Source organism: Mastigoproctus giganteus, chromosome 11, assembly GCF_048544385.1.
Source record: "Mastigoproctus giganteus isolate SK-2022 chromosome 11, ASM4854438v1, whole genome shotgun sequence".
Classification (NCBI taxonomy): Eukaryota; Metazoa; Arthropoda; class Arachnida; order Uropygi; family Thelyphonidae; genus Mastigoproctus; species Mastigoproctus giganteus.
In genome coordinates, this window is record NC_143585.1 from 66,206,604 (window position 1) to 66,233,059 (window position 26,456).

A 26,456-nucleotide genomic window follows, 5' to 3' on the forward strand; every position below is an offset into this window, starting at 1 on the left:
TTTATCCTCAAATTTGCTCTCTGTTATTACAAAATCATTAAGCTCCCTGCTAGTTTATTAGGCTTCTGTCCTCCACTTCCTTCCAGAATTCCTCATGCGTGAATGTAGAAGCAAAATACTTGTTCAGTTTGTCAGCTATCTGAGCAGGATCATCAACAGTTGTCAGCTATCTGAGCAGGATCATCAACAGTTGAATCATCGATATCAAGTGGACCAATCTGATTCATCCTCTTCCTTCTAGAATTTATATAAGTAAAGTGTTTGCTGTTTTTCTTCACATCCTTTGCCAGAGATTTCTCGTAATCTGCCTTCGCTTGCCTAACCTCCTTTGTGACTTGACTGTACTGATGTGGGAATTACAGAGTAAATCCCACATCAGTACAGACTAGTTTATATCTACCATAGGCTTCTGTGTCACCTGATAATATATATATGCATCCCATACAGTTTTCTTCTCTGCCACAAGTCATATTAGTTTATCCGACATCCATTTAGGCCTAAACCCTGAACAGTATTTCTTAGTTGGTATGAAAAGCCTAGTAGCTTTCAAGATTGTCCTTGAACCTCCAATTTAAAATCTGCTGTTGGTAATATCATCAGTTGGTCCCACTGTATAGAATTTAAAAACTGTCTGAGACCAATGCAGTCACCTTTCCAAAAAATCTAAAACCCTTCGCTTTACCTCTTCTCCTGGGAGCTTCCATTTTCTTTGTTTCCTATTATTTGCACTCACCTCTGATAAACAAAAAAGTTGCACAGGGTAAGTCATCTGAGAGATCAGTAAACAATTTTGCTTTTGAAGAAAAGGGTGGAGCACCTTTAGATGGATCCCTCTCAGAAATGATGGTGGCTTGAGGGCTAGCATCCCATGTTACTAGTAATATTTGCTTAGATGGTCTTTGTTGTGCACTAATAACTAAATAATAATAATTAAGGACGAATTAGACAAATTACTAGAGTGGAGATGGACAGATGGGGTGCATAAGGTTTTTGTTTTGGCTGATGCTGTATAAGCTTGTTTCGTTGCATCATTTTTCACTACTAATACTAACTAGCTGTACACACACATGCGTGCATACACACAAAGTAATTCAAAAGTACCTTCATAATTTTATAATTCAACAGGGTTTGTTAAATTTTTACTCACTTCCTTTTATTATCCCAATTAGGTGTGCAGAAGGATGAATGAGTTGGTGTGTGTGTGTGTTGGCAGTGGCTAAGCCTGTGCAGGACCCTTATTAATTTCTCCCTGGTTAGACCCATCAGTATGTGTATAGTAGGGTCTTGAGAGGGAGGGAGGGACACACACACACACGCCGACCGGGCTAGCCGGGTGGGTAAAGTACCTGCCTGGCAACCCAAAGGTCACGGGTTCGATTCCCGCCTCGGGCTTGGATCAAAGTACTGCAAAAACCTTGGGAGGTGCATTATGGCCACAGAAGCCTATGCGCCAACAACTACCAAAACACACACACACAGAGAGAGAGAGAGAGAGAGAGAGAGAGAGAGAGAGAGAGAGAGAGAGAGAGAGAGAGAGAGAGAGAGAGAGAGAGAGAGCTAATCTAGTAGCAACTAAGCTCATGGGTACACTGTTCTTACCTTAGTACCAGTTATCATCCTCCTGTCCAGTTTACAATTGTTTGCATGTATATGATGAAACCTGTAAAACCATCACAAATGGATCACTGTAAAGGGTAGTCAACTAAGAACTCCCTCATTCATGTTTATATTATTTGAGGGAAATTAATAGGTGGCTGGGGCTATCACAGTTAATCACCTCACTATAAATGATGTGGTAGGGATACATCATCATCATCATCATCATCAGCCATTTTCAATCCACTGCAGGATGAAGGCCTCTCCAGCAACTTTCCAGTTCCTTCTGTTTTGAGCACTGGCCATCCATTTACTACTCAAAAACTCATGAATTTCATCTATCCACCTCCGCCTTTGTCTTCCAGGTTTTCTTCTAGCTCCTCTTGGGTACCATTCTGTTATTTTCTTAGTCCATCTGTCATCATGTCTTCGAGCTATGTGTCCTGCCCAAGACCATTTTAGTTCTTTAGTTTTGATAAGAATGTCCTTTACTTGAGTTTGCTGCCTAATCCATGTGTTTCTCTTCTTATCTAACAGTCTGATTCCCAATATAATTCGTTCCATTCTTCGCTGTGTAGTTCTTAGCTTCTCTTCCATTCTTTTGGTGAGTGCCCAAGTTTCACTTCCATAAGTCATGGTGGGGAGTATACATTGATTCATTATTTTACGTTTCAGACAAACTGGGATATTGCTCTTCAGTATGTGACTATATTTCCTGAATGCTATCCATCCAAAATTTATTCTTCTCTTGACTTCCAGCCATTTATCATTATTACAGCTAATAACTTGTCCCAGATAAGTATATGACTCCACCTTTTCAATTACTGCTCCTTCAATCATTATTTCCCTTTCCGTGGCATACTTGTTCATCATTACTTTTGTTTTAGCCATATTCATCTTTAGTCCAAAATCCTTACTAACTGTGCATAACTGATTAAGATTTTCCTCTAATTCTTTGGGATCGTGGCTTATGACCACAATGTCATCTGCAAATCGTAAATGGTTTAGGTACTCTCCGTTCACATTGACTCCTTTCTGCGACCAGTCTAATCTTCTGAAAGCTTCCTCAAGGGCAGCAGTAAACAGCTTCGGAGATATTGTGTCTCCTTGTCGAACTCCTTTCTCGATTTTAAATTTGCTACTGTCTTTGTCTAGTCTAATAAAGGATGTAGCACTCTCATATATTTTCTTCAAAATCATAATATATGGAGTATCTATGCCTTGTCTTTCCAGTGCCCGAAACATTGCCTTATGCTGTATGGAGTCAAATGCCTTTTCATAATCCACAAATGCTAGGCATAATGGTGTTTTATATTCATTTGCTTTCTCCATTAGCTGTGATATTACGTGAAGGTGATCCATAGTTGAGAATCCTGTCCTAAAGCCAGCTTGCTCTTTCGGTTGATTCTCATCAAGTATTCTTTCTAATCTGTTAGTAATGACCCTTGTGAACAACTTGTAGATATGGGATAACAAGCTAATTGGTCTATAATTTCCAATTTCTGATTTATCTCCTTTCATATGCAGCAAAACTATGATTGCATTATTCCACTGCTTAGGCATCACACCTTTTCTAATGCACTTTGTGAAGAGCCTTAACTGCATTTTTCAGTTGGCAATTGCAAAGAAGAAACAAAAAGTTGCAGGTGAAATGTCTTAGTTTTAAGTTACTTATTTATTAAAATAAACAGTAAATGGCATTTAAGAAAGAAATCAGAGCTTTTTAGCACAAGCAAACTATAAAGAAAGTGAACATATTAGTATTAATTAATACTAATATGTTCACTCACTTGTCTGACCAATTTTTAGGTGCATTAGATATACACCGATATCTATGACCACATTATGACCAGCGAGTCGTTATGCAAATCGAAGCAACTGCAGGTGAGCTACAGTGTGTAGCTCACCTGCTACACACTGTAGCAGGTGAGCTACACACTGTCAGGACACTGTATATAAAACACCTGATACTGATCTTCATTAATCAGTGTTACTCTTGTTCTTCAGATGGGAAAAGCAGCGGACTTAAACGAGTTCGACAAAGGCCAAATTGTAATGGCCAGACAACTGAATGGGTCAGAGCATATCCGAAATGGCATGGCTTGTGGGATGCTCAAGGTCAGCCGTGGTTAGTACCTACTGAAAGTGGTACGAGGAGGGAAAATCCACGAATCGCTGGCGAGGTGTTGAACGACCATGGCTCGTCGATGCTCGAGGTGAGCGAAGGCTCTCCCAGATAGTATGTGGCAACAGAAGGGTGACTGTGGCGCAACTTGCCGGTAACTGGAATGTTGGTGATGGGAGTAATGTGTCACAACACATAGTACACCGAACCCTGATGAAAATGGAGCTGCGTAGCTGCAGGCTGCTCCAAGTGCCCAGCTAATCACAGTTCATCGGCGACAGCGCCCACAATGGGCACCCGAGTATCTAAACTGGACCTTGAGTGATTGGAAGGTCACCTGGTTCGATGAATCGCGTTTCCTGTTGCACCATGTGGACACCCGGGTACGTGTGCATCATTTACCTGGGGAAGGGATGGCGCCTGGATGCACCGTGGGACGAAAACAAGCCAGTGCCAGCGGTGTCATGCTTTGGGCGATGTTCTGCTGGGATACCCTGGGTCCAATCATCCATGTGCCGAGCACTCTGACGTCGTTTACCACCTACCTAAACATCACTGCTGACCAGGTGCAACCTTTCATGGCAACGGTCTTCCCCTCTGGAGGGGCTGTCTTTCAGCAGGATAATGTGCCATGCCACACCGCCCACACATGAGGAAGACTTCCAGGTATTGCCCTGGCCTCCAAATTCCCCAGACATCAATCCCATCAAGCATCTGTAGTCTGTGTTGGAACAGCAACTCCGATCTGTGGTGTCTCGACCATGCACCTTACAGGAGTTAAAAGGATCTGCTGGTTGCAAGTTGGTACTGGATACGATAAAACACATTTAGAAATCTTGTAGCATCCATGCCTCACCAGGTACAAGCTGTTTTGGTTGCACGTGGAGGACCAGCATTATATTAAGTAGGTGGTCATAATGTTTTGGCTCATCGGCGTATGCATAAAATGCCTATTCTCGTTGCCATGTCCATCTGTATGCACGTAATAACTAGACTTCTAGTGAATGGATTTTCATAAAATTTTACATTTGGCTCTTTTAAATTTGTTGGCCTACTCCAAATTTCATTAAAATTGGAGCAAGAGAAATCTGGCAATAATTATTTCTTTGTCCATTCATCTGTATGTAATAATTCTCCTCCACGTGGCCAAATTTTCACAAAATTTTATATTTAGCTCTTTTAGAACATTTTGGCGAGCCTTCCAAATTTCATTCAAATCAAATCATTAGAAATCTGGCAATTTTTTTTTCCCCATACATATCACATAGGCTATCCATTTACCTGTATATTGTAGCTGAAGCACTGGATATTAAGTTTGATTGGAGGAATGAACTGATAGTATGGCAGATGCACAGAAACAAAACAATCTTAGTTTGCATGTAAAATTCAGTGTTTTTTTGCTTTTTATTATTATTCACTAATACGTCTGAAAGGTAACACTCTGCACACATTAACACATTAGAGTTTTAGATGGCAGTGACACAAGTTTCACCAAACCCTGCATAAGAATATAGTGATTTGGTTTCTCATGGCTGTTTGAAAAATGGTTCAACCTCAGTTCTTGTTACAAACTGGAACAATGGAAGGATTCTCTATAAGGACTTTTTTTTTTCACTAATTCATTCATTCATTCAAAGCCTGACCCCAAGGGGTGTTTCTCTTGGGGTCAGGTTTTTCCTACCCACAAATTCATACAACCTTAGAACCTCCGTAACCAGGTGGGAAGGAGCAGCAGTGCGTAGCACACGCTTCTTGATTAGACCGGGGTTCGAGCCCATCACCACCAAATACGGAGGATGCGGAAAGGTCAGGGAATGACCACCGCATATCCCGGAGCAATATGGCTTTAGTTGCTAATGCTCCTAAAAACCAAATAACAAACAAACAAGCTTAGAATACCCATCTAATACACAGAGTGGATCAAACCTCTGAAGATCACACATTCAAGAATGTGTTGGAAAAATCAATAATACAGACAAAACTGTTATAAATGTAGGTATGAGCATACAATATGAGGAAAGATTTCAAATATGTGAGTTGCACGGCTTGAAACTAGACACCTTAGGGGAGACTTGATTGAGGTGTTTAAGGCTCTGAGAGGCAAAAGTAAAATAGATGAGGATGAAATTTTCACAATTATAAATGATTCTAGAACTAGGGACTATAAATTCAAGTTAGAGGGAGAGAGATGTTTAGACTGGATTGCAGGAAGTTTTATTTTAGCCAGCGAGTTATAAATGACTGGAATAAATTACCTACATGGGTGATTGAGGCTGACAGTTTGGGTAAATTTAAAGGTCAGCTGAATCGTTACCTATGAGAGCAGGGAAATGCATAGGTTGTCTACTTTCTTTTTGTTTATTATTTATTTATTTTATTTTATTATATTATAATTATTATACAGAGCTTGAGGAACAGGGTAGATGCTCTCGAAAGATTTAAATTGAGGGTTGCAAACTCTCAGCTGCCCACATCAACGCCACAGCTTGCACTTTGAACATCAGTCAACACAGTGGCAATCTCCAAGGCAAAATGTGCTGGTCCCACAGGAACTAGATGTTGTCAGGGACTGCTTCTATTGTGAGGGAAATGGGGAATATACTGTGCAAAAAGGATAGGTGGAACAGGACCAGAGTATGTCTGCCAGGGGCAAAAGTTGATGATGTTGAGCAGATATCATCTTTTAAGGACACAAAAGGTGACATTGTTGTACATTTGGCACTAATGATATTAAGAGTAGGAGAAAGTTGGAATTACTTAACAAATACAGGTCAATGTTGAAAGAAAGCCATGAGTTGGGAGTACAATGTGTACAGAAAGGATAGAGAGGATAAAGGAGTTGACAAACTTTTAAATTAAACTGATTCATATTGCCCCATTACTCTGCTATCTGTACTGAGAAAGGCTTATGATTATGTTTCAATTTCTTAATGATTAGTTATAATACGAAGGTTATGGAACAGAGGACGCCGTATATAGCTTTGTGAATATAGCTTTGAGAGCCTTGTGAATCAATTCAGCCCTAGAGAGATTGTGTAAGGCTCATGGGGTAGAATTTTTTTCAGCCTGGTCTGTGTTAACAGGAGAGACTGCTTCTACAGAGATGGGATACACTTAAATAGAAAGGGTGCAAGAATATTTGCTGATGCTATCTAGGCAGTGTTAGGTGGGTCAGAAAACTGCTAGCTTTGGGGGATACACAGACTAATAACTTAACAATAGGTGCTGGCAGAGTTGAAAGTGATTCTTGCACTGCTTCTATTGGAATGAGCAGCAGCCTGGAAAAGAAGGTGCGGAGGATTTCAGAGACTGCTGGGAGTCATCGCGGAACAAGTAAATACATGAGCTGTGTTAGGGTAGCTAAGAATAAGAACAGGTGTATGTATACTTGTGTGCACACCAATGCTAGGAGTTTGGTAAATAAATTTGATGTGTTGATCAAAACATCACAGGCAGATATTGTTCAGATATCAGAGACAGTGTCACACAGATATAAGGAATGTAGAATTGGAATTTGGGGAGTACAATGTGTACAGAAAGGATAGACAGGATAAAGGAGTTTACAAACTTTTAAATTAAACTGATTCATATTGCCCCATTACTCTGCTATCTGTACTGGGAAAGACTTATGAATGATTGTGTATCAATTGCTTAATGATTAGTTATAAGAAGGTTATGGAACAGAGGACGCCGTATATAGCTTGATTCAGACAGTGGAGGCCTGTGGGGATCGGTATGTGCTAGTAATTTTTATAGATTTCAAGGGTGCCTTTGACAGGTTGTGGTGGGATGGCATCCTTGCTCGTATAAGAGCAACAGAATGCTCTGTTATGTTATATAAAGTATTTAGAGACTATTTTAATAATAGGAAAGTGAGTATAGAAACTATGTATACAAAAGTTGAGGAAGTGGTACAAAGAGTTTGTCCTCAGGGCTCGGTTATCAGTCCCTTTGCATGGAACATAAGTCCTTGATGAGTTCTTACTTCAGGAGAAAGAAGGAATAAAACAGATTGCATATGCTGATGATTTAGCAATTTTAGTATTTGAAAATTCTCGTTCTGTATTAGAGAAAAGATCTGAAGAAATTCTAACAGAATTGGAAAATTGGACAGACTCTATAAGCTGCAGATATCTTGGGACAAGACAGTCCAGATGTTACTGAAAAGCTGTTTAAGTATGAACAGAGCACCAACTGTGAGGCTGCTGGGCAATTCAGTTCGGTATGTTAGAGTGATAAAATACTTAGGCCTAATTCTTGAAGAATGATTGTTCTTCACGGAACATGCAAAATATTTAAAGACAAAAATTAGGACACTTTATGCCAAGCTACGGTAGGTTGTAAGAAGGGACTGGGGCATTAAAGGCCGCGCCCTAAATTTACTTTATGAGTGCCTATTTGTCTCGATCATAACTTACGCCTCCAGAGTATGGGTGCATCGAACTGATAAGGTAGTTATTAATAAGTATTTATTACAGGAACAAAGATTTGCCCTGCTTAGTATTACTCATGCTTGCCAAACCGTCTCAACAGAGGCCTTGCAAATTATATCTGGTAGGCTGCCAGTTCAGTATAAAGTTTTACTGTCTGGATTTATGTAGTATACAAAAAAGAATATAAAGAAAACCATTATGGGCCAGATGAAGGAAGGCTTTACACCAGAGCTGATATAAAGCAAGAGAAAAAATGAATATGTGAGCAGCTAATAGTTAAGTGGCAAATAAACTGGCAAGAATCTGAAAAAGGTAGGCAAACCTATATGTTCTTTCCAAATGTGGATATAGTAGATACTCGGAAGATTTGATTTGTATTTTATTGGTGCATTAGCAACTAAGGCTATAATGCGCCAAATCCAGGTCATAGATACTCGGAAAAGAACTTGGTTGCAGTTTGGGTCAAATGCTACCTTTTTAATAACAGGCCATGGTCTATCTTATGCTGCTGCAACAGGATCTGGAAAGGTTGAGCAGATGGGCTGAGAGGTGGTAACTGAAGTTTAACATTGACAAATGTAAAGTACTACATATGGGAAACAGCAACCCCAGAGCAACGTATCAACTCTGTGGTACTACACTGACAGTGGTAGAGAATGAAAAGGACCTGGGGGTAATTGTGCAGGCAGATATGAAGTTCTCTGAGCAGTGCCGACAGTCTGCAAGAGTAGCTCATGGTGTCTTGTCAATGATATACAGGAATTTTTCTAGCAGGGTTAAGGAGGTGATTATTCCCTTGTATAAGGCAATGGTCAGGCCACACCTTGAGTACTGTATACAGGTCTGGAGGCCTCATTTCAAGAAGGATGTAGAGCTGCTGGAACGAGTACAGAGAAGGGCAACAAGATTAGTGAATGGAAGAAAGGGGTGCTCTTACGAAGAAAGGATTAAGTTTTGCAAATTACAGTGTCTGGAGACTAGGCACCGGCGAGGTGATCTGATTGAGGTGTATAAAGCCTTGAATGGTTTGAGCATGCTCAATGCCAATGGGATTCTTCCTCTTGCTCAGAATAATCACCTGAGAGGGCATAAATTCAGATTGAGGAAAGACAGAGGTAGGATAGATGTGCGGAAATTTGCCTTTAGCCAGCGGGTAGTTGGTTGGTGGAACAGACTTCCATCCCTTGTTGTGGAAGTTGATAGCCTAAATAAATTTAAGGCTCAGCTGGACAGGTATTTTGAACGGAGGGGTGAAGTGGAAGTGTTTTTTTTTTTTGGCTGATGCTGCATAAGCTTGCTTTCTTGCATCATATGCCTCTACTAATGCTAATGCTTATAGGCTTTTTCAGTTTGGACTCTTGGACCAAGTTACCTGCAGTTGTGGTGAAAATGAGAGTGCAGAACATGTTATGTTAGATTGCAATCAATATCTTGATTTAAGAATGAATTTGGAGTTGTCTGTAGGCACTCTTGTGAGAGAGAGACTTTGGATCATGTTCACAGATAGACAGCTATTTACTTATTTTAATAATTATGTTGCAGCTGTTTTTAGATGTACCTCGATTCAAGTAGGTAGTGGAATTAACTCTTCTCACTAAGATTGATGGAAGGAGAATCTTTAAGAACTGATTTTACTTAGAGGCTAAGTGGCTGAAATATTTGTTTGTTTAAATTGTGTATTGTTTTGTGTTATATTAATGCTTTTATATTAACCAAATTAAACTTGAAGCTCTGTAATCAGTTAATATTTTGACCATAACCACAGATAGGCTTCGGCCTAGGAAGTTGTCTTAAATAAAAAAATATCCATGTTGGTAACGAAAATGCGAGACGGAAATGACGTCACTTCCTAAATGATACTAATGACGCTAATTCAGTCACTAACGTTGATTCAGTAGAGTAAGTAGGGGGCATGAGCACAAAATGTTACATTGTTCATAACTTCGGTTCTAGCTGTTCGATTTTAAAAATTTAAACGGTTTTGATTTTCTTTCATCCTACTATCAAATTGTGAAAAGTGTTGAAAATATAATCTCAAGTGTATGTAAGGATATTTTCACATAAAAAAAAAAACATATTTCGCGAGTACAGGGTACACGCTGGTTTTTTCTATTACTCATCTCTCCAATATGCAAAAAAACTTTGATAGGAGTCTGAAATAACCTTGCAAATGGCAGGGCTAATATGAATAGAGTGAAAATGTTCTCCTAGAATAGACAAAATTTGGAGAAGAAGAAATAGAAAGAACTAACTATTTTGAATCATAGTAATGCAAATAACCCATTATCTCTAAGTCCCTGTCTCCCAACTTTTTATTATTCAGCCTCAAATGATGAGAAACTAACAATACTAAAAATATGGTATGGCTTACCTGTAATCTGCCATCAAGTGATCTTGGAATAGTTACACATTTACTAGGCTGTCCAGGACAACTTAGTGCTTTTTCCAACTCTTCTATTGATCCTTTCTTTTTCTTTAGTTTTTTTACTAATGAGTCTACAGCTTTTTCAGCCCATTTTTCTTCTTCATCTCCCTGTTTCCATCCTAACAGTTTTTTTACAGCTGGACTTGTGAAAGAAAACAAACTATTTAAAGATGACATATCACTTCTTATGCTTCTTCTTTTTCTTCTTCTTATAATATTTACACATCCATCCTTTGATTACTAAAAAAAGAAAGGGGAACTTATCATTGCAATTTCATTAGATGATACAAAATTTTAATATATTCTTTCATTCTCTTTTTTAAATAGGATAATAAGTTACTCATAAGACATATGCAAAATTTGACAAATTATTATAAATGGAAATAATTTTTTTTTAATTTCACAAAAGGGTTGGATAAATGAGAAAAGGATAAGAGGGTCATTACTAGTTGGATCCATATTAGATTTATAAGAAACTCTAATGAACAATGAATAAGAAATTGAATTAAATAATAAGAAACTCTAATATTAAATGTAATTTATTATTAATAAATTTAACAATCCCAAGCTGGTTACACTGGATCAACTGGAAGACCTCAGTACAGAGACTAGCGGGGTCTTTATGGGGGGGGGGGGAGCTGAAATTAACATGATTAATAATGGATGTTTATAGAAAACAATTAAATTTTACACGAGCACATTTTTCTCGAATGAATCTGTCTACATTCTTGGACTGTACAACAAATCAGGGTTACTGTGATTCTCAAGTACTGATTAACCTCACTTCATAGTTTTGTAAGTAATGATCAAATTTCAGTAGTCGATCTGGGAGGTTAACTTGGAGAATTCTGGAGGTAGGCTTGCAGAACTTTAACATGCTGATGGAATCCCAGATGTTAATGTGGTCTAATTCTCCTCTCAATGTTTCGTAAAAGTTACTCTCGCTTGCTGCAAAACTAACCTATAGTGTTCAACGTTTCTCCTTAAATTCAATTGGTGATGGGGATTTCTCATGCTTTTTTAAAAACATAATAAATTATCTTATTGCAAAATGACATGTATAATTTATGACATTCACTTACTGATTCTTTAGTGATATTAAATATTGCTGTTTAGAATTAGTTTGAAAATTTGGAAAAGTTTCAGCCTGTTTACCAAACACAGAAATTGAAATACAGAAAGAAAGTATTTCAAACTGCTTGTTTTATTGATGAAATTATAAGTAAGCATTAGTGAAAATGATGAGTTATATAAGTAAGCATTAGTGAAAATGATGAGTTATATATTAGTGATGAATATGTCTCAAATTGATGATGATTCCAATGAGAACAATGTTCCATATGTTGAGATATCTCTTCTTATCTTAATATGGATGTAAATGGTACCAGGAAAAGAGCTAGATCAAAACTCATACCAAGGGTTCATATTATTTTGGCTAAGTTAAATGATTACAGATAAACAATGCCTTTACCTCATGTGAAATCTGGAGTAATTTCAAAACAGTTAAAAATTATTATGGAATACCTTTTTTTTTTTTTTTTATAATGGAAACCCCAACCACGAAAGGTATTAGAACCTATAGTACTTAGCACAGAGCGTGAATTGAAAGTTGGGGAGGTGAAAGAAGATACTTGTTGATATTAGACTTTAATTTCTGTAGATTGTAATTTTCAGGCAATATGTGCAAAGGGAGGCTATCCCAGAAAATGGCAGTTGAAGGAATAAATGAAGAAGAAAAGTTGGTTCTGTGAGTTTCAAGCCAGACAGTAAAAGGATGGCGACTGGTTGAAGCACATGTTTGGACTGGTTTGGAAGAGAGAGAGCAAGAATTATAGAAGCCAATTCAGAAGAACAGTTCCCATGGAAGTGTCTATAGAAAAGGCATGCAGAAGAAAACATCTATGAGACAAAGATTGGAGAGACTTTGTTAGAGATGGGTCATTAATTAACCTAATTACCCTCATTTTAATAGAGTAGAAGCTTGAGAAAGGTTTTAGGGGCATCACTTGAGATGTAGAAACAATATTTCACGGTAAGGCAGATTTGAGATTTATACAGAGCGAACAGTTGTTTGGAAGAAATGCCGAGAGCAAAAGAGAAAACCTGGTTTTTTAGATGCAGAGGAAGCAATATTTGTGATGCTTATACCAAGAGAGATTAGAAGTCAGGGTAATCCCTAATAGAGATATGTGATCTTGTCTAGAAATCTGAGTGTCATCAAAGATAAGCACAGGAGTAGAAGAATCCTTTTTTGTGAGATATGACAGGATTGAGTTTTAGAAGTATTGAAATCAACTAAGTTATCTTTGCCGGGTGGAGAATTACCTGGAGATCAGCATTTAAGGAATTGGTAGTGGATATTCAAGTTAAGGCTGTTTGTGCAAGGCAAGGTTTCTCAAATTAGAAGGTGGAATGCAATGTGCTATCATCAGAAAAACTATGGATATGATTTTGGTCAATAGAAGAAGGCCATTAATATACAAGAGGAAAAGAGTGGGAGAAAGAACTGAACCTTGGGGAACCAGCATTAGTAGAGCAGTTAGAAGTTAGAGAGCCATCTACCAACACTCAGTGATGGTTCTCTTTGATGCTCACCTGCAGGTGAGCATTCAAAGAGAAAACTGGATTCCAAAGTATTGATTACTTGGGAATCAGTTGGTAATCCATAAGATGAAAATTAAGATTCTTAGCAAGGCTTATTATCTTAGTACTCACCTCTAGATCTGTATTGGTTAGGGTTAAATTTACATAAAAGAAAGTAAAGAGAGTAAAAGTAAAAGTTTTCAATTATATTAATAGAGTAATTAATTTAAAAACATTATTCTAGGAAGAGGAAGTGTACCACCTTTTCCTGGTTGTCATTTATAAAATTATATGAAGATTTGCGTGTTGAAAAACCAAGAGCTGGACGAGAAGCTTTCGATGTCATCATCGTCATCAGTTGGTGAATGACATGAGTTGTGGTGTTGATTTATTGTATCATAGATACTATAAATCAACACCCACAACTCATGTCATTCACCAACTGATGACGATGACATCGAAAGCTTCTTGTCCAGTCCTTGGTTTTTCAACACACAAATCTTCTTCACATAATTTTATAAATGACAACCAGGAAAAAGGTGGTGCACTTCCTCTTCCTAGAGACATGTTTTTAAATTAATTAATCTATTAATATAATTGAAAACTTTTACTCTCTTTACTTTCCTTTATGCAAATTTAACCCTAACAAATACAGATGTAGAGGTGAGTACTAAGATAATAAGCATTGCTAAGAATCTTAATAGATAATCAACAGTACTTCAAGCTTTCAGCTGTAAAATTAGTCATTATAAGATGAAAATTTACTTAAAAGTGCTTTTATGCCAAACACGGTCAAAAGAATTTGAAATGTCAAGAGCAAACTGCCTGAGTTTCCAAACCGTTCCACTGAATTTGTCCAAAGATGGGTATGTCAATATTGATCTGCAATATTTCGCGAGCAGATCAATACTGACAGAGATGTTCATGATAAGAATGCTGCATATTGCAAAATTCTTATCTTGAAGAGTCTTAACACATTTATTTGAAAACTAAGGTTTATACAAAATATATGTTTTTAAGGTGTAGTGTGGAATAAAGGATTTCATTCCTACAAGAATAATCTCACTGATATGCCCTGAGCAAACATTGACATCAGAAGCTTTAAAATAGTAATCCAACCAAGGAAAAGAAGAATATAAATCTCAGAGATAATTCCATTTTGTATTCTTGTAATGCAAACAACACAAGGCTGAGAAGGGCCATTAGAGAAAGGCTAGGTTGGTTGCTAGAAAAAGATCAAGTATTGGCTGTGTGATTAGAATTGTTGGGTATTCTGGTAGGTATATGAACAATTTGTGTGTTGTCATTAGTAACTGAAAAAGCCTCGTCATTTTGGACAGCTGGATTCATGTGACTAGAAACTGGAAGCCATTTGGAGCTGTGAACATTAAAATCACAAAGGAAAATTATCTCACTGTTAGGAAAGTTGGAATGGAGAAAACTGAGTTTCAAAGAAAGAAAATTCAAAGGATTCCAAGTGATTAGTGGAGTCAGGGGAACGATAGAGGCAACAGATGAATTTGACAGAATAGGATAGGGAGAGATTTTAAACCAGAGAAGACTGAAAATAGGATTTTCCAAATTGAGCCTCTGGGAGGGAATATCAGAGTAGACATATGCATAATTAACAACTTTGAACCAAAAGGTACTATACAGCGATAATTAGGAAAACTGAGATGGGCAATGTTTGAGGCAACTGTTTACTGGGATTCTGTCAGAAAAAGTGGGCTTGGCAAACTGAATGTGGAAATGGACATCACTGAGATTGGAAATGAGACTACATTCGTTTATGAAATGAATGAGGAAGTGCTTGAGAGGTTTAGATCTTTTCACAGATAAGTTTGTTTTATTAGTTTGCCTATTCGTGATGTATGCAGTAGTAAAGGAAAAGTAGGGGGAACATGTTGTAAGAAGTAATGAAATTTTTGGATATGGCATACATACACAGGAGAATATACTCAGCTCCTTGATATAATGTGTCCTTCACAATGTTCCCTGCATATCCACTACTCGGTCTCTCTCCAGAGGGGTTTACTATCTGGCAGAGTAGAGGCAACAAGACTATGCACTATTTTTTCTAGATGCCTTCCAGAGAGTTATCAAAAGGTTTGGACTGGTGGATCATACAGCAGCTGGGCTGCAAACACAGTTTTAGAGCTATACCTTCAAAATCTAAGGAAGATTGGATCTCACCATGATGCCCATCATAACCTTGAAGGACATCAATCATACTGCATGATGGAAGTGATGGGGGGGGGGGGGGTTGCCAGAACTTTGCTGCTCTGGAGACTAAACATGGGTTTCACCACTTCAAGCCTTCAATAAACAAAGTGGTGGTACTGCACTGGTTGATGAGATTCATCAACCACCTAGTATTGCCTAGTAACATAGAGAGGTGGCATTTCTCTGTGTGGTGTAGACACACATCTCGGCTACTGCTTATGTCGTTTCACACCTGGGTGGCCACTTCCAGTATAATAGGTGCTGTTCCGTTTGTTTGTTCAGTTTGTCAGTGTTTGTTCCAAAACAAACACTGATGAAATTCTGATCAATCAATCCTTCATATCTAGCAGATGTAAAAAAATCTGGTCATTTGAATATAGATTATCTATGGGCATCTAACATATATGAATCAGATCTACATCAATCAACAATCTCCAAAAGAAGTTTTAAAATTTTGCTATGTTGCCTACATTTTATAAAATTTTGGCAGATCTGAAGAACTGTAGCTTGATTGATTGACTCCAATTTCAGTTTTTTGAAATTGGAGCCAATGATAAATTTATAAAAACTGTCAGAGAAATTACATTACTGGAGAATGTACAACAGCTGATAAGCAGTTTGTTTGTTTTTGGGATAAATATCCTTTCAGGGCACACAAAAGGATATTTACCTTTCACATAGCACAAGATAAACTTACTAAGCATAGTCCTAAAATATTTGCATTTACTGGTGCACACTCAAAAATTATATTTCATATGTAGGTGTATAGTTATTCAAGCCTCCAATAAACAAAGTGATGGTACTGCACCGGTTGATGAGATTCATCTATCACCTAGTATTGTCTATATACAACTACATATGACTTACAATATCATATAACCGACTTACAAACAATGTGCATTCCTGAGAAGAAATTCATACATCACTAGCAATTTTCCCATAGATATAATAAAAAAATATGAGGATATGTGCCAAAAATTGCTTTTTCACTTCTTTGTTACAGGCTGATTGGTATTAGAATGGCTAATGCAATAAAGCTACTAGCTGATTCATCCTTTTATTGCACACACTGCAATTTACTTTCTCTATTTTTTTGGGTTTTTTTTTTTTTTTTTTTGGCTGATGCTGCATAAGCTTGCTTTCTTGCATCAAATGCCTCTACTAATGCTATTTCCTGCATTTTCTATATAAATAAATGTCCATTTAAACTTTGGACAGCCGAGACCAGAACAGTTTACAACTTCATTGTAACCATTTTATTGAAGATCAGCAGCTAAGAAAGGCTGTGCACATTCCCAAGGCCCAAAACCAGTATAAATGTCGGATTATACTTTGGGTGGCTGAAGCCAGGTGAGTTTACAACTTCACTGTAACTTTTATTAAAGCTGATATAACAGACAGCAATTAATGACTGTGCACTTTTTGTGCCAACATACAGGCTTGCTCCCGCAATGTCCAAATTTGTGTAAATACACACATCCCAGGACCACAGCTGCTACATCATAACAAAAGTAATGTGTAGTATATTTATATAATATATTGTGCTATGATAAATAAGCACTTATAAGGTTTCTTGTAAAAGTCGGCAAACAATCATCACTATTGCTGGATTTGAGAGTTTACCAGGCACGGAAGAATGTAACAAACAGGGTCCACTGAATAATTACTTAAATTATCATCTGTGACCTTGCAAATTTTCATGGCCTTATTTCACAAAGGCACTGATGCTATATCAACCAGAAAATGAAGACCTTGTAGTAACAATGCTAAGCAAAACAAAACTCTACTGTAATACATGTCTAATACATAAATGTTAAAAAGATTTTATTCTCATTCATTTTGCTTTCAAAAGAAAATGTACCGTGCACTTAATGAAATGGAGCAAAAGTTTATAAAATCAAGTTTTTGTATTTGTAAATTGAATTTGAAGTGTCAAAAATTTCATTTGTAAGATCAAATGTTTGTAATCAGAGGTTTGTAAGCTAGGAAGTTACTGTATATGTAAAACCAAAAGGAATCTACACAGCAAGCAACTCAGCTTCAATTTCAAATCCAATTCTGTGAACCATAAGGAATGTAACAATGAATAACTGGCTTTCTACCAACCTCTTACACTACAAAAAAAAAACCAAGTTCCTCTTCCAAAGAGACCCATCAACAAGTATGTTTGGTTTTGGCAAAAATAACATGGGCTCTGTTTCATATATGCATATTTCAAAAAAAAAAAAAAAAAAGTCATACTTTTATTATCAATAATGCACTGCAGAAGAGTTAAAGAAAAGTAATTATCTCCTGCTGTGAGGAATTATCTGATTTGTACTGACAACCCAACTAACAACTCTGAAAAGAAAGAGATAACTACTTTTCACAATAAAATGACAAATGCAGGAGTTAATATAATAGAGATGTATGAGCTATACAGTTTGTTATAAAAGGGCAACTGGTGGTCACCTAAACAAAGGGCAACTGGTGTGACCTAAACAAATTTAGGGGTACATTTGTATACACATTTGAGTTGCCTGTGGTTCAACATGCCCACTAATATGATGTTCTTGTAAAACTCTTCTCACCTTATGTGGTCATCCTGGTGCATAAACAGAAAATTTATTTTATTTATTTAATATTGCATCTACACAATAAACAATATCTGTAATGTTGACCTTGATGCTCTTTTTTTTTTTTAATGCACGGTATTCTTTTCCCACACAGTTCTGAGTATGACATTGAGTGTTTCAATATTTTTAATATGACACATGATAAATAATAAAACACTTTAAATGAAAAGTGCCATAACACTTATTAACTGCTGATACATGTGGCAGTGGTACAGTCACTGTGGTTTGCACAGAAAGAAGACTACACTGTATATGCACAAGTGTCAACTGGTAGTCAGTATGTACTCCAAAAGAAAGTGGATGAGTAAGAAGCTTACACTAAACACACTCAGAATGAACCTAATGAGGAGAAATTTGGTAAAACTGCCATAAACACTTGTTCACTTGAATTTGTTTATTTATATCAACCCTCTGGTGGGAGAACTCCTGGATAAAGTATACCAGAGTTTTTTCCCTAATTTAAACAAAATCTATATAAGTGACACCTTTGCCAATTTATTAATTCCTTAATTATTGTTTCCAATTGATCTTCATTAGTTTGCTATTGAAGAAGTTGGTCTTTCCATAAATAAAATAAAAACAAAGCATTTGCTTAAGCTTATTTAAGCATATTAATTATATAATGTTAAAAACAAGAATTTAAAATTAGCTGCATCCTTCCCATTCAATTACCAAAGCAAGCCACTATCATCCTTGATCCATATGTTTCTCAATGGAGGTGTTGACCAGCTTCAGGTGTTGCTAACATTTCTCAACTAAAAGCCACCCGTGGGATGTTCAATTTTAGTTTATTTCCAATTTCACTCACCAACAGCAAAGATAATGCCTATATGTAGAATTTTGTAACATGTGGGGGGAAAAAAAAAGTCTAAAGTATGGAAAAGAGTTTTATTTAAAAAAATAATTAAAAACATACACTTAAAAATGGATTATTTGCAATTGTGTTCATAACAGATTGAAAATAAAGGATGGAATTAAAAGGTGAACAATTTTAGATTTTTTCATGTCAACTTTAATGTTATAAAATGGCATATCTGATCCTAAGGTGCATCCTGTCAAAGGATGCACCTTAGGATCAGTAATGCACCTTACCATAGCCTATATGGAAAGCTGGATATACACAGCAACCCCTAGGGTGATGTTATTAAAGGTTGACATCCAGTTCATTGTACTTAGTTGTGCTTGAGTACAAAACTAGTAATGATTTATATAATGTGGTGCTAAGCTAAAAATATTAGCATTGGGTGTATTGTGTTATTAAATAATTAACTCTAAAAAAGCTTTTCTTCCATTAATGCTTCAAACAGTAATCAATAAAGCTGTATTCTCCTTGATAAATGATTTATTTTTTAAAAATTTTACAAACAAAAGTTAAAAATACATAGCATCAAAGTGACACTGAAATCAAACTGAGCAAATCAATGGCACCACTGAAGCGAGGGAACCATTATCTTCAATGTTCTCTTTTCAAGGTATTTGGGTTATAAAAATATGGCTTTTATTTATTAATTTTTATATCACTCAACAATACAGTACTATACCTATATGAACACTTAAAATTAAAAACAGGCTAATGTTCACTACTGGAGACCCAGTGACTTATTTATTACTTCAGTTGTCAGCTTTCTACTATGTCACATTTTGTTCATTCAACATGCTGAACTATTACACTTTTTTGTTATATTTACATAATCCATTTTTCAAATTTGTTTTAACATATGTGAAGCTCTTATTTTCTTTCTTTATTTTTTGTAATTTTTTGTTTAAACAAAGGTGGTTAGTTGAAACTTTTTAGTTTTTATAATTACTGTATGAATGCTGGGCCAATAATAGTTTCCAATTTTTAAAATGTTACCAGAGAGGTAATGAATAGCAAAATTTAGCATGATTATCTGGAAAATGATTTCAAATGTCTAAGATACTGATATAACTGAAATGAACTGCATTAATTTCGCATCTAAAAAACGAAACGGGATCTCGGTGGGCCTCCTGTACCACAGGATGCTGGACACTGTGAGGGATCTTATATTCTCGCAACTAATTGAGTAAGTTCAAGTTTTTGATTTTAACACAGCTGCATGGAGGTAATGAATAATGAACATTTTTGAAACTAGCTCACTAATGCTTCCATTTAGAGCAGCATTTAATAATGGATGAATGTAGTATAAAGATAACAATGATCATGCAGCGTCCGGATAGTAAATATTAAAAATCTTACATACTGCATCTCGAAATTGCTTAAAATTACTGATGAAAACTGGTTGGTGAACACCGTAGGATTAATATTTCAGAAACAATTCCTATTATTAAGCTACCATTAAAAGTAAAGAGAGCAATAAACTGCATAAAATAACCTTGACATTATCCAAATGTTTATGGGATGCTTACAGAAATTATTCGTATTACTTAAACATCGGAATTCTTTATTTATATATTTACTTGTCAAAAAAACTTGCAACGAAATGAAAGGTCATATTATATGCTTCATTCGACCGCAGAAGTTCATTAAGTTAAACAAAAAAATATAGAAGAAAAGATGTCTCTAATAAATGTTAAGCAAAGTACATCAAACTTACCACAGTTAAGCCTAAACAACGCAATTGTACAAATGACTTTAAACAGTATACGTCTACTTTTAGATCAGAATTAGTGAGGCCCTGCTGTTGTTCCCCAGTTCTTCACATAGGAACTAATTTTACTCTTACGACTACAAAAAAACACAATCGATACATTTATTTATCCTCAAACACATCAAAAAAAATTCTTGGTCGCTTCACACCTTTCAACACACCACATCAACAATACAGACTAGATGATTAACTGAGGAAAAACCCCACCACACTATTACGCTGAAAAATTAGAGAAAATGGGGAAAGAAAATGATTAAATGAAAAATAACACAAAATTAAAATTCTGGTTAATAGAAAGCCTTTTATGTGACGAAGATTGTATTACTGAAAAGAATTCAATAATCATAAGGAACACTAATGAAAAGCAAAATAAAATTAAATTGTTGTACTCATGACAGAATATTGAAACTACAACTAACACATGGATATATTTTCCCCACTGCTTTATTAATTGTTATTGTTATAAGAGGAAAATAATTATATAATTGCATTTAAAGATTAACAAACAGTGTTATATACTAAATAACAATGAATTAATATTGCCTTCTATGTTACGCTTAATTAATGAGTGAAATAAATTAATGAAAACTGAGATGGAGTATTTCCCCAGGGGCTCACATCTGGGGAATTTCAGCTTAGCACACCTAGGATCCTGAGCTGGATATCATCATTCTTCTCTTTTTTTGGTGATTCCTTTCTACTTCTCTCTCTCTCTCTCAGGGTAATTCAGAAATTTTTTTTTTTGGCTAGTGCAGCATAAGCCTCAGGCTTCCTTTATACATATGGCTAATAATAATTATTATAATAATAAGATTATAAACAGTTTGTGCGCCATCTGGTGTAACTCCTGCGAACTACCACTGGACATAGGCCGAGATAAACAGGTCCACCTCCATAGATGGATAATGTCGCAGAGAAACAGTAATCATATTGCATCGAGTGTGGCGCAGTATAAAGTAACTCGCGTTCAGGCCTTAGGCAGAGGGGTCGGTTCGAAAATTCAGAGGGCCTCCCGAGGAAGACAGTGGAGCAAGTGGCGCTATCCCACCTATCCCACCACAAGAGAAAGGCAAGACCATCCAGTCCCACCAACTGGAAGTGCTTCCTGTACAACTGCGCTAGTGACCACCCAAGAAGGGAGAAAACGCCAACGCTTTAAGTGGAGCATCGAAATGAATACGTACATCATGCAAGCATACTGCGAAATAACGAAGCTGTTTTTTTTTTTTTTTTTTTTTTTTGGTAGTTGTTGGCGCATAGGCTTCTGTGGCCATAATGCAACTCCCAAGGTTTTTGCAGTACTTTGATCCAAGCCCGAGGCGGGAATCGAACCCGCGACCTTTGGGTTGCAACGAAGCTGGAGATCAAAATGACAACTTACAGGGCGAGACAACACACCAAGTGACTGGAACGATTCCCGGATATTCAGGTCACCGAACAGCGACTAGTGCACCAGAGAAGGACCATCGTCACGAAGAACATGGTAGCTCCTGCAATCCTGGAAAAAATTAAGCAGGACGTAAGTGATCAACTACTACAAAGGATAAAGAATACGAAACCAGAGGAGGAAGAACATACCACCACCGAACCAGAGGAAGAAGAGCAAGAGAAAATACAACCCGCAGCAGCTGAGGTGAAAACAGACGAGGTCATGATATCCAGAATAAAGAACGCGTGGAAGAAGGCCCTAACAGAATTCGAAGGAATGGACCCCACAAAGACTTACGTGATACCAAAGCAGAGGCCGAATAGAACCTTGTGGGGAGTCACAGACCACCTGAATCGGCACCTAATACCACATTACCCTGACAGCAATGGTGCAACACTGGAGGTCATCCACACAGCCGTGTATTGTACTGCGGTAGCAGCGACGAGAATTAATGGAAGAGAAGCGAGAGACCAGCAGCAGAAGAACCGAAAACAGAAAGAACCACCAGCTTGGGAAAGAAGACTTCAGCAGAAGAGAGAAGAATTAACAGTCAATTTAGGCCAATTGACCCAGTACCAACGGGGCAATAGGAGTAAGAAATTAATTGGAAAAGTGAAAAGCATCCTCAAGGGAGACAGCGTCCAAAGCAAACGAGACAAAAAACAGAGAATAGGAGAGTACTTAGACACATTGAAGCAGAATCTCCTTTGCAGAGGTTGCAAGCAGAGTTCCAAGAGGAAAATAGACAACCGAATCTTCGATGATGAGGACCAAAGAGGTTTCTACAGGAATCTCGGAGAAGACGAGAAACAAAGGAACGGACCACTCGAGAAGAAGACGATTGAGGATTTCTGGGGAAACATATGGACAGGGAAGTAAAATATAACAGCCAAGCCACCTAGATAGAACTAGAACGCAAGAAAGCCAAGGACGTACAAGAAATGAGAGGATGGGAGATTCGGAAAGAAGAAAAACAGACTATCAAGAAATCTCACAACTGGCGAACTCCAGGAATAGATAACGTCGACAACTACTAGTACAAGAAGCTCACTTGCACCTGGCAGAGCAGTTCACCCAAATGATAAGGCATCCAGAGACAATCCCGAAATTTCTCAGCGAGGAATCACATATCTGGAGCCTAAAGACGATGATAAAAGAAACCCGGCGAATATAGCCCAATCACCTGCCTCCCAACAATGTACAAGATCCTAACCAGCTGCATAACCAGGAAGATAACAGACCACTTGGAGAGCCAGAGCATAATGGCCGAACAGCAGAAAGGATGCAAGCGGCTGAGCAAAGAATGGAAGGAGCAATTAACCATAGATACTGCGGTTATGGAGCAAGCATACAAGAAGCACCGCAACATGTACACAGCCTACATCGATCACCTCAAGGCCTTCGACTCCGTGCCTCATAGCTGGCTAATAGAGGAGCTGAAGATCTACAAAGTTAATCCGAGAGTGACAAACTTCTTGGGAGAAACGATGGCGAAATGGAGTACCACCACGAAGGTCGAGAACATCGCAACCAAGCCAATCCCCATCAGGGGAGGAATCTTTCAGGAACATGCCCTGAGCACAATGTGGTTCTGTCTGGAGCTTAACCCACTATCCACCATGCTCAAAAGTAGCAAGTACGGATATAACCTCAAAGAAGGAAGAACCTGTACACCCTCACCCGCCTGATGTACATGGACGACATCACGCTCTACGCGAGAACCGAAAAGCACCTCCAGCAACTACTCCAAATCACCGAAGAATTTGGCAATGATATTAGGATGGAATTTGGTCTAGACAAATGCAAGGCCCACGGATTGCGCCAGAGAAAATTAGTCAACTAAAACTACCAGCTGAAGGCTGGTGAAGAGATCGAAGCCATGACAAAGGGAGGGGCCTACAAATATTTGGGGATGATGTGGGCTCAGCAGATACAGCAAAAGGAAATTAAGGCCTGCCTGACCGAAAAATACCATCAGAGACTCAGAGCCTGCTGAAAGCAAAGCTGAACGGAGGGAACACAGTTAAAGCCATAAACACCTATGCAGTCCCAGTGTTAACATACTCCTTCGGCTTCATAGATTGGACTAATACCGAGCTGGAGGATATCATGAGAAAGGCAAGGACAATGATGAACAAGAGCCGCCAACACCACCCGAAATCTGCCGTGGAGAGACTGACAATTGCCCGGAAAGAAAGAGGAAAGTGCCTGATAGACCTCATTGAGCAACAGAAGACAGCGATAGTTAACTTGAAGGATTACTTCCAGAAACTCAGAGCAGCACTCCACCAGGAGGTACAAACGAAGCTAGAAAGATGGGCAGAGAAGACACTCCATGGCAAACATTACAATGAACTCCATCAGGGTCACATAGATAAAATTGCTTCCAATGCATGGCTCACGAGCGGGACGCTCTTCCCCGAGACTGAAGGATTCATGCTCTCCATCCAAGACCAGGTAATCAACACCAGTAACTATAAAAAATACATCGCCAAGGAGCCCGTAGTGTCCAATGTCACATCTCGACGATGCCACCTGGCCTCAGAAACGATCCAACACATCACCGCGGGATGCAAGGTGATCACCCAGACTGAGTACACTCATAGACACCACTAGGTAGCCAGGATAATACATCAGAAGCTAGCAAGGAAATACCAGTTGATCGAAGAAAGTGTACCGTACTACAAGTACGATCCCCAGGCAGTACTAGAGACCCAAACCCACAAGCTGTACTGGGACCGCGCCATAATGACGGATAGGACAATCCCGCACAACAGACCGGGCATAATCCTTGTGGACAGGAAGGAAAAGGCTACCTATCTGATTGACATAGCGATACCCAACACTGGCAACCTGCAGAAAATCCATGGAAAAAAAATCAGGAAGTACACGAACCTAAAACAGGAGATCAAAGAGATGTGGCATATGCAACAAATAACGACCATCCCGATCATCGTATCAACCACAGGTATGGTGCCAAAGACCCTACCGAACAGCCTAGTAGCAATAGGTCTCCCAGCGAACACCTACCAGGAACTCCAGAAAGTCGGAATCCTGAATATCTGTTGGATTGTCAGAGAGTTCCTCGACCAACAGTGACATCAGACATAACAACAACACCCTGTGTACTTGGTCACAAGGTGGAATCCCCAATCAGGGAGAAATAATATAAGAGCAGCAATAATAATAATAAAAACCAGGAAGTACATGAACCTAAGACAGAAGATCAAAGAGATGTGGCATATGCAACAATTTACGACCATCTTGATCATCGTGTGAACCACAGGTATGGTGCCAAAGACCCTACATAAAGCCTAGCAGCAATTGGTCTCCCAGCGAACACATACAAGGAACTGCAGAAAGTCGCAATCCTGATCATCTCTAGAATAGTCAGAGAGTTCATTGACCAACAGTAACACCAGACATAAGAACAACTACCCTGTGTATTTGGGTAGTTGTATCAATAATTTTCACGATGTGGAACTCCAAATCAGAAAGAAATAATATAATAACACCCGTTTGAATTTACGCGAGACTTATCACACTATGACAAGTTAACTTATTTACAGGATAAAAAATTCAAATTTTCATGGTGTAACTTCCAAGATTAATTCTCTGAATATTTCTTGATTATTAAGAAATATTCAGAGAATTAATTAAGGAAGCTACACTAAGAGAATTAAGATTAATTCTCGTAGTGTAGCTGCCAAGATTAATTCTCTGAATGTTTACCATTTTGAATGTCCAAGTTTGCAGATGATGCAAAGTTTGGCAGGGTTGTTAATGATAATAAAGACAGTATGCTATTACAACAGGATCTAGAAAAGTTAGGCCGATGGGCTGAGAAGTGTAACTAAATTTCAACATTGAAAAATGCAAAGTAGTGCGTATGGACAGCAGTATCCGAAAAGAAATGTACTGTGTAGTAGTACACTCAGGGAGGTGGAGAATGAAAAAGAACTGGGGGTAATTGTGCAGTCAGATCTGAAGTGCTCTGAGCAGTGCAGACGGGCTGCCAGAGAAGGTCATGGAGTTTTGTCAATGATATATAGGAATTTTGCTAGCACAGAAAAGGAGGCGATTATCCCTGGAAGAAGGCAATGTCCAGGCCACACCTTGAGTGTGGCCTGAACATTGCGCACCTCCAGACCTGCATGCAGGTCTGGAGGCCTCGTTTTAGGAAGGATGGAGTGTTGCTAGAACGAGTACAGAGAAGGGCAACAAGATTGGTAAGAGAAACAAAGGGTTTCTTTTACGAAGAAAGGCTTAAGTTTTGCAAATTACAGTGTCTGGAGACTAGGCACCTGTGAGGTGATTTGAGGTGTATAAATCCTTGAATGGTTTGAGTATGCTCAATGCTGTTGGAATACTTCCACCTGCTCAGAATAAGAACCCGA

The 26,456-nt window shown here is 38.0% G+C and overlaps 1 protein-coding gene across 1 annotated transcript in view; it reads right to left on the reverse strand.

Annotated features, from left to right (window-relative positions):
* LOC150078077 (protein mothers against dpp-like) overlaps nucleotides 1–20,819 on the reverse strand; it is a 96,995-nt gene extending 76,176 nt beyond the window's left edge. Inside the window, exons 1-2 of the mRNA XM_090385162.1 lie at nucleotides 20,577–20,819; nucleotides 10,526–10,819 (exon numbers count right to left, since the gene is read on the reverse strand). Of these exons, the coding sequence (XP_090241288.1) occupies nucleotides 10,526–10,756 (231 nt within the window). The 5' untranslated portion in view covers nucleotides 10,757–10,819; nucleotides 20,577–20,819. The remainder of the gene's footprint in view (nucleotides 1–10,525; nucleotides 10,820–20,576) is intronic.
* Nucleotides 20,820–26,456: the final 5,637 nt, after the last annotated feature.